We start from the raw sequence: 15,262 nt of genomic DNA on the forward strand, positions 1-15,262 counted from the left end.
TTGAAAAAGTAATTTTTGATACATCTCAAATACTTAAGAGTCCACAAAAAACCTGAGCAAGTCCAGCGCAAACACTGAAAGCACCATACAAGTCATTTCTTTCAGAAGTATTCCAGATTTCTTACTCTTACGTTATCTCACATCCCAGTGACCTTGAGGAATGCAGTTACCATGATTGATCAGGAAAGTCTTCCTTCTCCTGAATGATTTAGTTATTAATAACTAAGCACTGTATTCCACAGCCCAATTTTAGTGGTATGGCTCTCATGAGAACTGAACTTAGTACATTTGATTACTAGTCTTAAGTGTAAGACTAAACTTTGAGAGAGTTCAAATGGCAAGCCAGGGATGCCACCCCAGCCCACAATGCAAGAACTACAACTGCCTTTTTTTCCTCTGCTCCCTCCCTGCCTTAAAGCAAAACTAATATTCAGAAAAGGCTATGGATTGGCCAGAGGCTGTACAAAAGCTGATATCTATATACTGGATCAGTATAGTTCAGGCAAATACAGCATTAAACACAGTCAGTGAAAGTGCTGCCATCACCTCCAGAGAAGCATTAGCTGTTTAAGTGTCTTTACGTCCCACCTGACTCTCAGTCAGGACGTTCCATCACAGATTATTTGGGTGGTGAGGTAAATATATGTCCCCTGAGCAATGAAGGCCATGTTCATTCAAGTGAACAAGTGTCCAGTGACAACTCAGTCCTCCCACTCTGCACTGGAGAGAATGGCTACTCCCTTACAAAGCCCCTACAGCACTACATTAAATCAATTACTTTTAAGTGTGTGGGGGGGAGAGATATTTTAGCACTAGCCAACAATTCCTTTTATCACACAAATACTAAAAGAAAAGAAATCACATTCAACAGGCAGCATACAAGTCACTGCACAAAAATGCAGGCCAGTGCGCTCGCGGGACCACGCGCAGAGCGCACATTTCTCAACACGCTTGTTTCCAGCGGGAGGAGATAACAGGAAGGTTGTTACACTGCAGCGCCTGACCTGAAGTTGGCAGCTTGCAAGATTTTGAAATCTTCTCATTCAGGTTAACTCAAGTTGTAGGCTCATGGAAACCCGACATAGTATTCTTTCAAGTGTAATGAACAGCAAAATCTGAGTAATTGAGAATTATTTAACATTCCACCTCCTTCATGTGTGGGTTAGGGGGCCTCACAGACCCACAGTACAAACATGATGACAGCACCAACGTAGCACTGATTCAAATAATTTTCCAGTTAGTGCTGTGTTTTAGTCCAGTACCATCTGAGGCATCCCACTGTCACATTTCACCTGTTACTCATCAAATGAGCGGAACATACTGCAGCGCTTTCAGCGTACTCACAAAATAGTTTCAGCAAGATGCAACTGACCAGCAAATAATTGTTTGCTTCTATATAAACAGGTTATTCAAAGATTATTCAGCTGCTAGTGGGCGATAATATTATCAGATATTCAATGAGGTGTTTTTGCAATGAGAAGCCTTCAGTAACAGCCAACCAGATCAAGACCAACACAGCTGCAACACTGCTCCATTTAGCTGCATCACGCAGATAACTCCAGAGCTAACAGCAAAGCTTTCAGAAATCGTGAACCATCAAGGCCACAGCGCTTTGTCAGCCACTGAAAAAAAGGTACGCGTGGCCTCACGCTTACTACCACACAACTACCTACTAGGCAGCTACCACACAACTTGCCTACTGCAGTACTTGTGCTGAGAAATAAATCAATGACTGAAGAGCAGCCCAGCTCGTGGTCTCCCCCGGGAAGGGGCAGGGTGTCCATCTAGAGCATCAGGTACCTCCGCACCAGTCACCGATGACGGCGCAGAATGCGGACTTGCTGCCGTACTGATTCACGAGTGAGCTGTGAGCAATGTTAAGCCACTTAAGTTCCATTAGAGCTATCGCCTGAAAGGTCTCAGGGTCCAGCTTAGTTTCTTCAGGGGCTTCTCAGTGAAATGAGAAAAGTGAGCCTGGGCAACATAAGATTTCTCCCACCTGGTCTGTAAAAAATAAAAATAAAGTCAGGGTCTCTAAGCACCAGCTGGGCTGTGGGCCTGGTATTCAGCTGGATCACACCTTGCTGAGGAGCAGTTACTAAGCACAAGTGCAACCTGCTCAGAAATGGAATAAACAACCTGTGACAGCCACAGAACAAGAGATGTGACAAACAGTCACAAAATCTGCTCTGTAAGCAGCAGCTTCTTATATCTGCAGCCATTTTCCACAGTCTGACGAGCACACAAACGCTTGGAATATCTTCTACTGAAGACAAGAGTGTTGATTTCTGCGGGTCTGGACACTTTCACTAAAAGTTTCCATTTTAGCACTGTGCAAGCTCAGAAAGTCCTTTGGGGAGCACTTTGCTCCCCACTTTCTCTCTCCCTCCCAGGAGAGGATGCAGAGCTGCCCCTCTGCCAGGGTTTTGATTGATCGGCCTAAAGCACAATTAAAGCCGCGTTTAAAAACCGAATTAATACGAAGCTCACAGCCCCTCGTTGCAAAGTGCAGGACGACAGCCTGGCAGACAAGAGCTGCCGCCGGCTGCAGCCCAGCCCCTGCCCCGCAGAGCAGCTTTGCTGCCGTGTCACCAGCCGCGACCCGCGCTGGACGGGACTGTCAACGACCCCCGCCGCCCCCGCCCCTCCCGGGCCTGCCCCGAGCCCCGGAGCTGCCGACCCCGCAGGACACAGCCCCAGGGCTCCCGAGAGGGGCCGCCGGCTCCGTCCTCCCGGGAGAAGGAGGCAGCGGGGCCGCGGCCTTGCCCCGCCTCAGCCCCGCGGCCTAGCGGCGCCCCGCGGCCTCCTCCCGCCCCCAGCCCCGCCGGCCGGTGCCTACCTGCCGGACCCGGTGCAGAGCGTCGACGAAGCCCTCGGCCTTGATCCCCACGGGCGCTGCGCTCTGCCCCTGCGCCAGCTCCGCCATGGCCCGCGCCCGCCGTCCCGCCGCTCCGCCCGGGGACCCGCACCCGGAAAGGGAAAGAGCCCCCCGCTTCCGCCGGAAGTGGAGCGGGGGGGGCGGAGGAGACGCGGCGGGGCGGAGACCGCGGGGGGGGCTCGCGCCGCACGTCACGAGCGCCGGCCCCGCCCCCGCGGGACCCCCCGCGCGCCACCGGAACCGCGGGGGCGGGGAGCGACCGGGAGGCGCGGGGTGAGCGGGGACGGGCTGCCGGCCCTGACACCGGGTGCTGTCTGTGCCACCCCGAGAGACTGTCGCTGCCCGTGTCACCCCTTGCCTGTCCCATCCGCCTGTCCTGTCCGTCTGTCCCATCCCTGCCCGTGCCATCCTGTCTGGCCCATTCCTGCCTGTCCCATCCCTGCCAGCCCAGGCCGTGCCCCCGTCCCTGCCGTGGTGGTGGTCACAGAATCCCAGAATGTCAGGGGTTGAAGGGACCTGGAAAGCTCATCCAGTGCAATCCCCCCATGGAGCAGGAACACCCAGATGAGGTTACACAGGAAGGTGTCCAGGCGGGTTGGAATGTCTGCACAGAAGGAGACTCCACAACCCCCCTGGGCAGCCTGGGCCAGGCTCTGCCACCCTCACCGGGAAGAAGTTTCTTCTCATATTTAAGTGGAGCCTCTTGTGTTCCAGTTTGAACCCATTACCCCTTGTCCTATCATTGGTCCCCACCATTTAACACCCCCAGTGGAAACCCATAGTCCCGCAGTGCCCCTTTCCTGCCCGTCTCCATGCACCACGTCCCTGGCCCACGTGGCCATGGCTGGACACTGCCATGGTGCTGGTGACACTTTGCACAAAGGTCCCAGACGTGGGGTGCTGGGAACTGGAGCTGCAGGAGGTGCCAGACCCCCCAGCTCTGATCAGCCCTTGGTCACCACCCTCCCACCACAGGGGACCAGCAGGAGACTCTGGGATGATGCAAGGACCAGTTAGGCCAGGATTAATGCAAAGAACATGCAAAGCTTTTTCCTTGAGCAGGCCCCTGCGCAGTCTGGGGTGTCTGGCGATGCCAGTGCTTTCTGGGGGTGTCAGTGGTGGGAACCCAGGTCTGGTGATCACCCCACCCCCAGCCTGGCAGCACGGGGGGGGCCTTGAACTAAACCCCCCTCCACAGGTGCAGCTGTGTGAATGGTGAGATCTTCATCTCCCAAATTGCACCCGCAAACAGCTCCTGGGTTTGCATGCTGAACCTGGAATAGTCCAGGTTTCCCTGCTCCCGACCTCACTTTCCCAAAGCCACCAAGTATTAAATTCAAAATTCAAACTCTGCCCCAAGTTGTGCTGCGTTCCTCCTCAGCTGGTTCTCGCACTTTCCAGTTTTACGCATCTCATCTGCGCCTACGTGAGTAGGCGGGAATTGCCGAGGCCGATGAAATTACCTGGTGGCTTTCCAAGAGCAGGGGACACGCTTCTTCACTGGGATGTGCAGTCTGCTGCCGGTCGCCTACGTTACACCAGTGGGCTTGCTGATCACCAGCCTTCCCTCCTTTCAGGAGCTGTGATGATTTTCTTACGCAAAACACCCATTTATTTTAGCGGAAAGAAACACAGCCCACGGGGGAAGGATTTTAAGATGACCTGTATCACCACACAGTATCACAGTATGTTTGGGATTGGAAGGGACCTCAAAAGATCATCTAGTCCCCCCATCATCTTCCAACCGCGGTGTAGGGAATTTCTCTAGCCATGCCAAACACTTTGCTGGATTCGGGGACTTTTCCCCCTCCTAATCCTGATCGGGAAGACCCAACAGGCTCAGCACCAGCAGGTCCCAGGTTGGGGGAATCCCCCTGGCAACCCCCCATAGCTCTTGGGTGCCATGCCCTGAGTAAGATTCACCCCATAACGCTCCAGCCAACCCCAAAGTGGCTGCAAAAAAAGGTGACTGAATCTGAAAGCTAAATCCCCCAGTGCTGGTACACCAGCAGAGAGAAGCTGTAGCCTCCACTGCCGGACCCAGCTCGGGGCTGTGAGAGCCAAATTTTGGGAGCCTGAAGCCCCAGCGAGCGATGGAGGAGCCTCCTCAGCGCTGAGCAGGACTGGGACCAACGGACCAGGCTGCTGGACAGGCAGGGATGGCTGGGGGGGAGCCTGGCGAGAAGAAGACATCAAGCGGCAATTGAAAAGAAGGAAATTACAGGCCTTAAACACTCCCAGAAACAAATTTCTGATGTAAATCTTCCTTTTGAGAAAAAAAAAGGAGTGATTCTACGCCTCCATCTCCCGCCTCCCCTGCCCGAGACACACACACCTTTACACACACACGCGCTGAAATTAGTTGTGACAGCTGAAATTCTCCTCTCGTCGGATGCCGTTTGACAGGGTACTTAAAAAAGGAGGAAAAAAAAAAGATAAGAAGAAGAAAAGGGAAAGTGGTTTGGTGTCGCGTGGGGGAGGCGGAGGGGGGTGACGGAGTGGGGGGTTTCAAGTGATACAAGGCGCATAATTCCGGCTTCTTGGATTGCAAAAGCTCCTCTTACCTAAAGGGCCTGCTGCCTTTATTTTTATCCAAATGGCTCAATTACCGCAAAGCCCCACAGAGAAAATTATGGATGTTTGCCTCTATTTTTCTCCCCTTGTCTCGACAACTGTAGATATTTTGTTTTCCTTCTTTCCATCTCTTTTTTTTTTCTCTTTTCTTTCCCTTTTGGTGGTGGTGGGTGCGGGGAGTGGAAGGTGCCTGGGGACCAGCACAGGGGATGGCTGGTGAGATGCAGGGGACCCGGGGCAAGGGACAGGGCCCTGGCATGTGGTGGCCCTGCCACCATCACACAACTTGGTCCTCTCTCTGCCTCCCCCGTGTCACCTCGCACCTTTGGCTCCTCGTGTCCCCCTTGTCCCTGTGTCCCCCACCCTTCTCCCTTCCTCCCACCCTCTCTCCATCTCTTCCCCCCACCTCCCTCCTCTCCTTCCCCCTGCTCTCCTCCCCATCACCCCCTCCCTGTGCCTCTCAAAGCCACCATAATAGCAGCTTGTTTGGCACTTCACTTGGTCTCAATGAGAAAATTCCCCCCTCTCCTTCTTTTTGCCTTCGTTATTTCCAAACCCTGCAATAGCTCCTTTGCTCAGGGCTGCGGGAAGTGCCCATTTTTCAACATTTTTCTTTGGCTTATGTTTGTCATCCTCTGAATTACCGCACCGGGGAGTCCAGTCAGCCCGACACCGGGCCCTGCTATTCATGCCTCTCCTGCTCCTTGAGATCATGTAGGGAGAAATTAGTTATTTATTTCGAGCACCACTGCAATGCACTTCCCTGCAGAAGTGTTTGTTTTGATCCCCCGCTGCAAACGGCGGCTCGGCGGGGAGCACCGGCACAGCGGCAGCGCCGGGGCCGGCAGGAGATGCAGTGAGGCCAGGACAGGGTACGGGTGGCCCTGGGGGTCCCGGGAGAGGTGTGAATGTGAAGACCCCCTGCAGCGAACAAGTGGCTGGTCAGCAGGGTCTCACCATGCTGAGATGTCTCTCCAAGGCTCCTCCTGGAGTGGATGCTGAGAGTTTCCAGATGATGCCGTCCCATCAGGAAATGTGGTTCTCCATGGTTTTATCCCTAGGTCAGACTCAAATGGTGAGATGGAGGTGTTTAAAAGACATGTAGATGAGGTTCTTAGGGACATGGTTTAGAGCAGATCTCTTCCAACCAAAATGATTCTATGATTCTACGATTCAATGACATGGTCCCCACCCCCTCTCACCCGTTGCTGTCCTGCCCACCCTGGCCCCCTTCACAGAGCGGTGCCAGCCCTGCCTGGGAAGCCTTTGGGTGTGGGCAGTGAAGACCAGGACACATTCACCAGCTTGAAGAGAGTCTCAGATGATGGGAAATAGTCCAGGGAAAACCCATTCTTGGAAGTCATAACCTGCTTCCCCTCCTTCCTGTGCCCAGGGCAGCAAGTCCCATCACTGAGCCCACCGGTGCTGCTGCAGACTGGGCTGGCACGTCCACAGCTCCATCCCTGTCCTGTTGGCAGGGACGCTGGCAGTGCCTGTGAACCCTTCTCCTTGCAGGGATGGCGTGGGCAGGCGTGGGCAGCACCGGCACTGGCTGCCAGGGAAGGGGCTCAGGGATCCGCGTCTTCAAAGAAAGAAGAGGAGCAGCAGGAGAAAGAAAATGCAAAATTGGCCCAGTGGGTAGACCTGCTATTTAAGTGCAGTTGAGAAGCAAGCGGGAGGAATTATAGGAGAAATGATAGTGCCCTGACAGCTGCCATTTCCCACCGCCAGTCTCCCCTAATGGAGTCCTAATGTAGTGGTGGGCTTTTCGCTGACAGCCCAGCCCGAGACAGGACTTGTCTTTGTGCTGGTGACAGATGGGACAGTCCGGCAACAAACCTGTAATCCTCCGATTTCTGCCACCACTGGCTCAGCTTAACCCCTTCCTCCGCCGGCACCTGTTTGCTGCCCAGCTGCGTGGCCGGCGTGGGGTCTCACCTGTCCCAGGGGTCCCCCATTGCCCTGCTGAAGTGCACCAGGTCTGGCAACAAAGCGAGGAAGAGGAGGCAGCTTTCTGCAGCTTGTGACACATCGGTTGGATGCTGCTGGCCAGGGCAGTGCGGCGGAGGCTCAGCCTGGTCACCAAACCGAGCCGGAGCAGGTGACAGCGCAGCTCCCTGTGGGGAGACTGAAAAGCTGGACCCCGCTCTGCCCATGTGACATTTAAGCAGGCAGGTGAGTGCAGGCAGGTGAGCGCAGGCAGGTGTGCTCTGCGGCACGACGCCCATCGGGAGGGCTCTGGGCTGCCTGCCCAGAACAGCGCCCGCCGGGAGCCTCCTGCTACCACTGCCTGCCAGCTCTGGCACTGAACCTCCTTGCCAAACCAGGGTAGGATTAGATAGTTTTAAGCTAAAAGGTGTGACAGTTCCACTCCCTGAAAGACCAGGCTGCCTTGACTACACGCAGCTCTGGTCCTGCTTCCTGGGGTGCTGGGGGTGGCAGCAGGAAAAGCTGCCAGAATTTTCCTGCAGAAAAATAAATGCAGCTACTCCACACGCTTATCTCTCTGCTTGGGGGGGGAAGCCGGGCGTGCTGGGGGGCCCTCTGTGGCAGCGGGATGGGCAGAGGGATGCTCTTGTCCTTGGGATGCAAAGGCAGAGATTAACCACCTGCTGATCTCTTCTCCCCCATCCCACAATCAGGATGGGCCCAGGAGATCCTTGTGGAGAGATTTTTGGATTGTTCTCTGTTAGGCAAAGGTTCAAACCCCTGTGCCTCCTTCCCAGCATAGAGCATCTCTTGTTTTGACCTGATCTGCCCTCTAGCATGTCCCTGGGTCTTCATCCCCTCTGGTCAAACCCACTGGCATCCCTCTGAACTGCAAGGGAGCTCTTGCCCATCAGCACAGGGCAGCCAAGACTTCTCAGCCTTCAGCACCCAGAGCAAAACATCACCAGCCCAGTGGGGTGTCAGCACCCTCCTCGTCCACCTCCCGAGCTCCCATCCCAGCGGCAATGTCCCTGCCTGCTCTCCTGCCAGGACAGGATTAGCAGGCAGGACAGAGTGCTCCAGGCAGTTCTGCTGGGTCCGTCTGTTCATCCATCCCTCTATAAAGCGGTGTCCTGAGCTGAGCCCCACTCCCAGCCCTGCCAGCATCCTCTCTGTCCAATCCAGACCTACCTGAGACCATGGGGAATAGAAACATCCCCGTCTCTCATCCCTGCCCCAGCAGCCTCTGGGGAGCAGCTGAGACCCTGGGGCCGATCCTGGTGGATGCTGAGGGTCCCCATCATCCTCTGCTTGCTGGGGAGCCCCGGCCCCCGGCAGCTTTAGACCAGGAAAGCGCAATGCAGTGTGCACAGGTCCTTGGCACAATTAGCCAACAAGTGGCTGTTTTGTGAGGGATTGTTGCTGATGTGTTTTAAGTGGCTTTCTGAGTGGAAAATGTGAGGTGCTGGAGAGGCTGGCAGACAAAGAGGGGGATGCATTAGGTTTTATTGGTCTGCTTTGCACACATCTGACATCACTCCACGGAGCAAGTTCTGCCTGGCTTTGGGGGAAAATGAAAAATAAAGCAAGAAAAAGGGGCTGAGGGTACGGGGGTGGGAGGGAGGATGAGCAATTCAAGCAGGCAAGTGGGGGCTTAATAGCAGGAGACACTGGAGCAAACTGTGTCAACCAGATGGGACCCGGGTGCTGCGGGAGGAGAGGGGAATTAGCCAACCCGCTCTTTGTTCCAGCAGAAAGCGCGGCCCTCTCCCCGCCAGGAGCTGCCTACGTGTGACATAATACAGCCCCTTTCAGTCGCTAAGCTGGCCAAGGACAAAAGTCACCGATAAATAGCAAGAGGGTGAGGCTGAATGCAAAAGGCAGAGTTGCCAAGAGCCCCTGCTTTCTCCTAGTGCTGTCCATGCTCTCCTGCGTCTGCCCTGGGGTGCTGTTCTCAGGCGTGGGGACCCGCCGTGGGTCCCCAGTGTGGGCATGGTGGTGGTGAGACTGGGAATGATGCTGGGGCTGGGTGTGATGCAGGGGAACGGGAGGAGTTTTGGAGTTGCGGTGCCTTCAGCAGGGGCAGCTGCAGCCTGCACGGTGTTCAAGAGTTGTCACCATCCCTGTTTTCTCTGCCTCAGTTCCCTCAGCCAAGCCCTAAGACCCCAGCGCCCAAGGGAATGGCTAGAGGTGCCATCCCAGTTGCCCACCGCTTGGGCTTCTTAAGCCAACGTGCACTTCCAAACACCTATAAAAACACGCCCAGCACCAAAATCAAATGGTTTCAAAATTACTCGCCCAGCCCTGAACTCTGGGGAGCCAGAAGCAAACCCCACAGCAAACCTCCCTCATGGTCATCAGCATCCCTCAGTTCCTCTGCTGTTCATCCAGAGCCTGGGGAGCACCCTGCACCCCCACCCACTGCCACCCTCTGCCCAGGGCAGCCCCATGCCTGCTGGGTGTGGGGACTGAGGGCTGAACCCCCCCATCTCCTCAGTTTTGGACCCAAAGGCACCCTGGTCATCACACCCTGCACAGATATTGAGATCCACAAACATATGCTGAAAGGACAAGATCCTGAACACCCCTGGTATGACCTGGCACCCCCAGTTTGGGGTCTCCCATCCCCAGCATGGACCCAGCCTGGCCAAGCACTAAACCAGCCATGGTGCTGTGCAAACAAGTGGGACTCCCCATCCTCCCCCCGCCAGAGGGGTTTTCCTTGCTCTTGCAGAAATATTGATCCAGATAAACCAGGGAGACACATTATGTGCCCTGGGGGGGTCAGGAGATCAGCAGCACAGCTGGCCACTCCCCAACCTGTGCCCATGGGGTCTGGGATGGGCAAGGGAAGCACTGGAGGCCCTAGGAAGCCCCTTACACTGCCAAGGGAGCTGGGGCCAAAGTGCTTTTGCCAAGGGGAGGTAAAACAAATCAATGAGGGGCCGCCGTGACACACTGACCCTGGCGCTGGGCTGTGGTTTTAATATGTGACAGTAAATCTGGGCGGGAGGCTTGGAGGCAGATGGCTGGAGCGGGGAGGTGAGACGGGGCACTTGGTGGTGGGATGAGGGAAGTGCAAGAGCTCCCAAGCTGAGAGGAGACCGGCAGAGCCCCCAGGAAGAGAGAGGAGGTGGGAGAAGGCAGGTCAGACACTGATAAAAGGATGGAGGATGCCTCTGCCGTGTCTGGGATGCTCCTTATAGCTGGGCATCGCTCCTGAGCGGTCCATCCTGCCACTGCACATGCCTTGGTCTGGCTGGGAGGGCTGCAGGGTACTGGGGCAGAGGCACCTTGAGCCTTTCTCCAAACCCATTTCCATCCAGCCGAGGCAAAGCATCCCCTCCAAACAGCGGTCTCAGTTTCCAGCCCTCAGTTCCTCACTCCCACCTCCCATCTCTCACAGAGGTAGAGGGCAGGAAGGCACCAACGGCCACAGATCTGGTTACCTGCGGCCAACAAAACTTACCTGTCCCCTCCTGGCTGCTCCCCCTGCTCCCTCTCTGGAGAGGACAAACCAACAGGACACCCCTGTCCCTCCCCGAGCATCACCGGGTCACTGCCCACCATGATCGAGTGACCAGATGGATGTGGGGCTCCCACCGCAGCCTCCTCTGTGGGTCCCTTGTCTCCCCCCCAGAGCTGGCTGAGCTTTGACGCTCTGTCCCCCCGGGGCAGCCTTTTGTCAGGGACGTGCAGAAGGGCCCCTGTGTCCCTCTGATCCCCGCCGGCCCCATGGCAGCACATCCCCGACCGGAGCATAAAGCTGGCTTTCAGGGATCCGGCGTTGGGAAACTCCTGAGGAAGAAGCAAGGGAGGTTCTTGTTAAACGGGAAGACAAAGGCACCTTGTTAAGGGTTTTACAAAGGCGAGCATCTCCCCCCTTGCCTGGGAAGCTGGCGGCTGGTGACTCCCAACCTCACCGGGGGGATGGTTTTCCCTCGTAAAGATGGAAATGCTTAATAGCCACGTTGTGCCGCAGTCTTGTGACCTGCGTGCTCCTGTGAACCCGCTCAGAGCGACATCTCCAAAGGAAAATGGGGACCAAATGCTCATCATGGGGTGTCCCGTGGTTTTCCCATGAGTGTGCTGCTAGTAACATTGTCCTTGCTGGGACAAACCCCATCCGTGGCACTGTCAGAACATTGCCAGCACCCATGCACCACTGCCTGCCCAAAATCAGATTATATCTGGTAGAACAAGAGGATTTTCTGTCCCTCCTTTGGGTGAGGAGGGTTGGGGTCCCCTCCCGCAGACCCTGCAGGTGGGGAGATGGAGCCCCAGGAAGGGACATGATGGGGACAAAGTCCCACAGGGCACAGCCACACAAGACCTCTCTGGTTTTCCATCACCCTTTTTGCTCACAAAGACTCAATAAAATAAAGTTTAAGCAAAAATCCAGCAGCCCCACAGCTGCTCTGTACCCCTGGGAATTTCCTCTTAACATCCATTTATCCTTACTGCCTTTTGCAGGAAAAAATCCCAGCCCTGAACAAGGTCAGCGGGATCTTTGGCACAACCTTCGTGGGATCTGATGGTGGCTCAGACTCCCCAAGGCCCCAACCCCCCCATTTTGCAGACCACATGTGGGGGCTCCTCATGCTGTGGCCACATCCAAACCCCCAGGACACGTTTCCCAAACCTGTGCATTGTTCTGAGCTGTTCTTTACCAATGCTTGCGCTAAAATCCACATGTATATTAAACCTTAAACCCAGTAATTACCCCTAACTCCAGAGAAAGGGGAAAATTGATTTTGCCATAGTGATGCAGCAGGCTGTGGTAGCTGGGGTTGCCTGGTCAAGCTTTTAAAACGTGGGACCACTTGGGCATGGAGAAGGTTTACCTGGGTGTGATGGGAGACCTGTCCCTGCCAGCAAAACCAGCCAAGCCCCATGTGGGGAACCCTGACAAGCAGCAAACGCATCGCCAAAAAAGCCAAATTAACAGCAAGGAGCTCTCCCCTCTGCTCTTCCCTGCGACACATGATTGTCTCCCACCTACACTTGCAGGTGGCACTCTGAGCAGTCCACATCCCTCTTGGCATCATCTCCACATACTCCTCCTCCTCTTCTACCTGGGGAAATGTCATTCTCAGGCAGGCAAGGCCAGAGGACACGTCACCTTCTCTGCTTTAAGCCAGCAAACGTGGGCTGCTGCGACTGCCCGTGCTGCCACCTGCGTGCTGCTCCTTCACCCCGTGGCTCTGCACCCCATGGGGCCTGGCTGCAGGCAACTTTCCCCTCACGGGGACCAGAAATAAATTGGACTGCTGCAGCTTTAAAGCAGCATGTCTGCTCCTTGGCTGGCTGCAGGGCTGGTGGCAGCGGGGAGAGCCGGAGGACACCTGCGGAGATCCTGTACAGCTGGGGAAGATTAGCCTTTTCCACTAGACAAGACCCATTACCATGTTCCAATATACCATCACTTCCGCTAGGAAAGCCTGCAGATGAGATATCGATTGCGGTGACCCCGGACAAGCCCTTCCCTGGAGCCTGGGAGGGTGGCAGAGCAGCCCTGCAGCACGGCCCGTGGCGCAAAAAGGGGGTGCAGCTTCCCAAAGGCATCCCCAGGGACCCCCAGCCCCAGGAGGAGGCTGGAGCTTGAGTGATGGGCGACACTGTGGGGGGATGCGCTGAAAAGGTTCAAAGCCCAAAAGTGACTCAGGTTCCTTCCTGGGGTCCCTCTGAGCTCTTCCCAGCCTCAGCTCTGCCGCAGGGATGGGGAGTCCCCAGCACACACTTGCTGCCCTTACAGCCATAGGTGAGTGTTGCAGAAATACCTTGAAAGCCCAAAATGTTATACTCAAAACCCCACTGCCAGGGAGTTACCAGGCGGTTCAGGAGCTGCTCGCCCCATGCTGCTCACTCGCTGCTTTTCCCTCCCACTGCCATGTGAGGCTGGCAGCCCCAGCCCCTGAAATACCTCCCTGAGACACACCAGGGGTGGGAGAATGCTGGGAAACTGCAAAGGGGGCAATGAGAAACCACCAATTCACAAAAACTGGAAGGGCTGATGGTAATTAAAGTAGTAAAGTAATTAAACATGTGGTGTTTGACACAGAGCATCCTATCACTGCAGCCTCCAGTTGCTGGGTCTCCTCTATCCTGCAACCCCACAATTTTCAAGAGGTTTTTTTATTCCTGCAAGACTTGCGCTGGGTTCAACTTGGCTTTTCAAATGCACCAAGCTCTGCTTTCCCAGCATGACACGCTTTCAGCCCAGTCGCAGGCAGCAGCTGCAAACTGACGGGTGTCGCTCCTCCAAGGCTGACCACAGTTCACCACCGGCTGCAAGAGCATCCCTGCGCTGCCTGAGGAGCTGCCGCAGTGCGCAGCATCCTGCTCTCAGCCAAAAACCTCCCTGTGCACCCCAGCAGGTGCAGCGAGCCATGGGCAACCAGGGCAACCGCGGCTCCTGGCTCCAAAGCACTTCAGTGCGAGTGCTGGAGATTTGAGGCTTTGGACTCAAATAGTGTTTTCCAGCGAATGATTTAAGCACCCCAGGGAGAGATGGCCCAGCTGGTCAGATGAGCCCTCCCTGACAATGTCTGGCATTTCTCAAGCATTTGACCATAAGAAGCTTCTGCTTCATTTTTGCCCCAAAAGAGATGTCAGCTCCTCATTGCACTGAGCTCTTTCAAGCTTTGCTTTGCCAGCAGGACCCGTGCCATGGCCAAGTCACATCAGTGACAAGGACAGGCAGGCAGAGGGGTGATGTTGATGGCTCACAGGGCTGCCTCTTGTCCCATTGGCAAGCGCAGCATCCTTCCCCAGCACACAGGAGGGCAGCAGCTCTGTTCCCATCTTGGTTTTTGGCTAATCACTCCAGGAGACGGCTCCTGATGAGGTTTCAAGCCCTTTCCCCCTAACTGGGAAGGGGTTGCACACCCCACCGACCACACTCATGGCACTCCAGGATGCAAGACACACAGGACCCCCACGTGAAGCTGCACTTTCTGCCTGGACTTGCTGCCAAAAGCAATGGGACACAGGGAACAGGGTGGCCCCATGCAGCATCTCCCCCTCCTGCACCCTGTGGGGGTCAGACAGACTCTGCCAGCCCAGAAAACCATTTCTGCCCCCTCGTCTGACAGCCCTCTGCTGCTTTCTCCTCCCAAGATGGTCACTGCCAGTAATAGCAGGGAAAGTCACATCCAAGCTGGGAAAATAACATGTTATTTTCCCAGCTGTGATGTCAGAACTTGTCACGCTCGCTGGCTCGGCAGCAGAGTGGGCAGGGCAAGCGTGGACGTCCCCAAACGGCCACCAGGCCAAGCTGTCAGCCCAGGGCTGCAAAATCATTCTTCTTTTTGGTGACAGCTCTGCTTTTGCTCCCCAAATGTGCTCCAAAGCAGCACGTCCCTGCTGTGGGTACAGGGCTGGCTGATGCTGGGCACTGCGGGATGCAGCATGGTGAGCATGTCGCTCCCAGCCCCACAGAGCTCCTGGGGACACCCACCACGGGGACATCCCACCCAGGTCCTTTTCCAGCCTCAGCGGTGCAGAGCAGCAGCACATCCCAGGTGTCTGCATGGGTTAGGAAGTGTTATCTTTCTCCTTTCCTTTTTCCTTTCCTTTCTCCTGCTTCCACCATAGCTTCCGAGCAGGTCGGCCTTGCTGAACTGTCCCTGCATCCCAGCCAAGTGCCACAGCCTGAGCCCCAGAGATGGAAGGACCCGCAACCCACCCAGGTACGACGGGAGAGAAATCCACTGCCAAGCCCGGAGTGAGCACTCCTCTCCTCCTACAACACTGTCAGAAGACATTTCCTCTGCTTTTTCCTTCCCAACAATCCCCAAGTCTTCTCTTAAAATGCACTAAAACGAAGAAGAGGAAAGCTCAAATCCCCTTAACCCATCTCCACTGCCCAGCTCACCCCTC

General features: G+C 55.5%; 1 protein-coding gene across 6 annotated transcripts in view; it reads right to left on the minus strand.

Annotated features, from left to right (window-relative positions):
* The window catches only part of FUBP3 (far upstream element binding protein 3), a 37,745-nt gene extending 34,736 nt beyond the window's left edge, over nucleotides 1-3,009 (minus strand). For all 6 annotated transcript variants that reach the window (XM_065035820.1, XM_065035817.1, XM_065035819.1 and 3 more), the window contains exon 1: nucleotides 2,840-3,009. In XM_065035820.1, coding sequence (XP_064891892.1) covers nucleotides 2,840-2,926 — 87 coding nt within the window. In that variant the 5' untranslated portion in view covers nucleotides 2,927-3,009. The remainder of the gene's footprint in view (nucleotides 1-2,839) is intronic.
* Between the last annotated feature and the right edge of the window lie 12,253 nt (nucleotides 3,010-15,262).

The sequence above is a fragment of the Columba livia genome, chromosome 19, assembly GCF_036013475.1.
Source record: "Columba livia isolate bColLiv1 breed racing homer chromosome 19, bColLiv1.pat.W.v2, whole genome shotgun sequence".
Lineage (NCBI taxonomy): Eukaryota > Metazoa > Chordata > Aves > Columbiformes > Columbidae > Columba > Columba livia.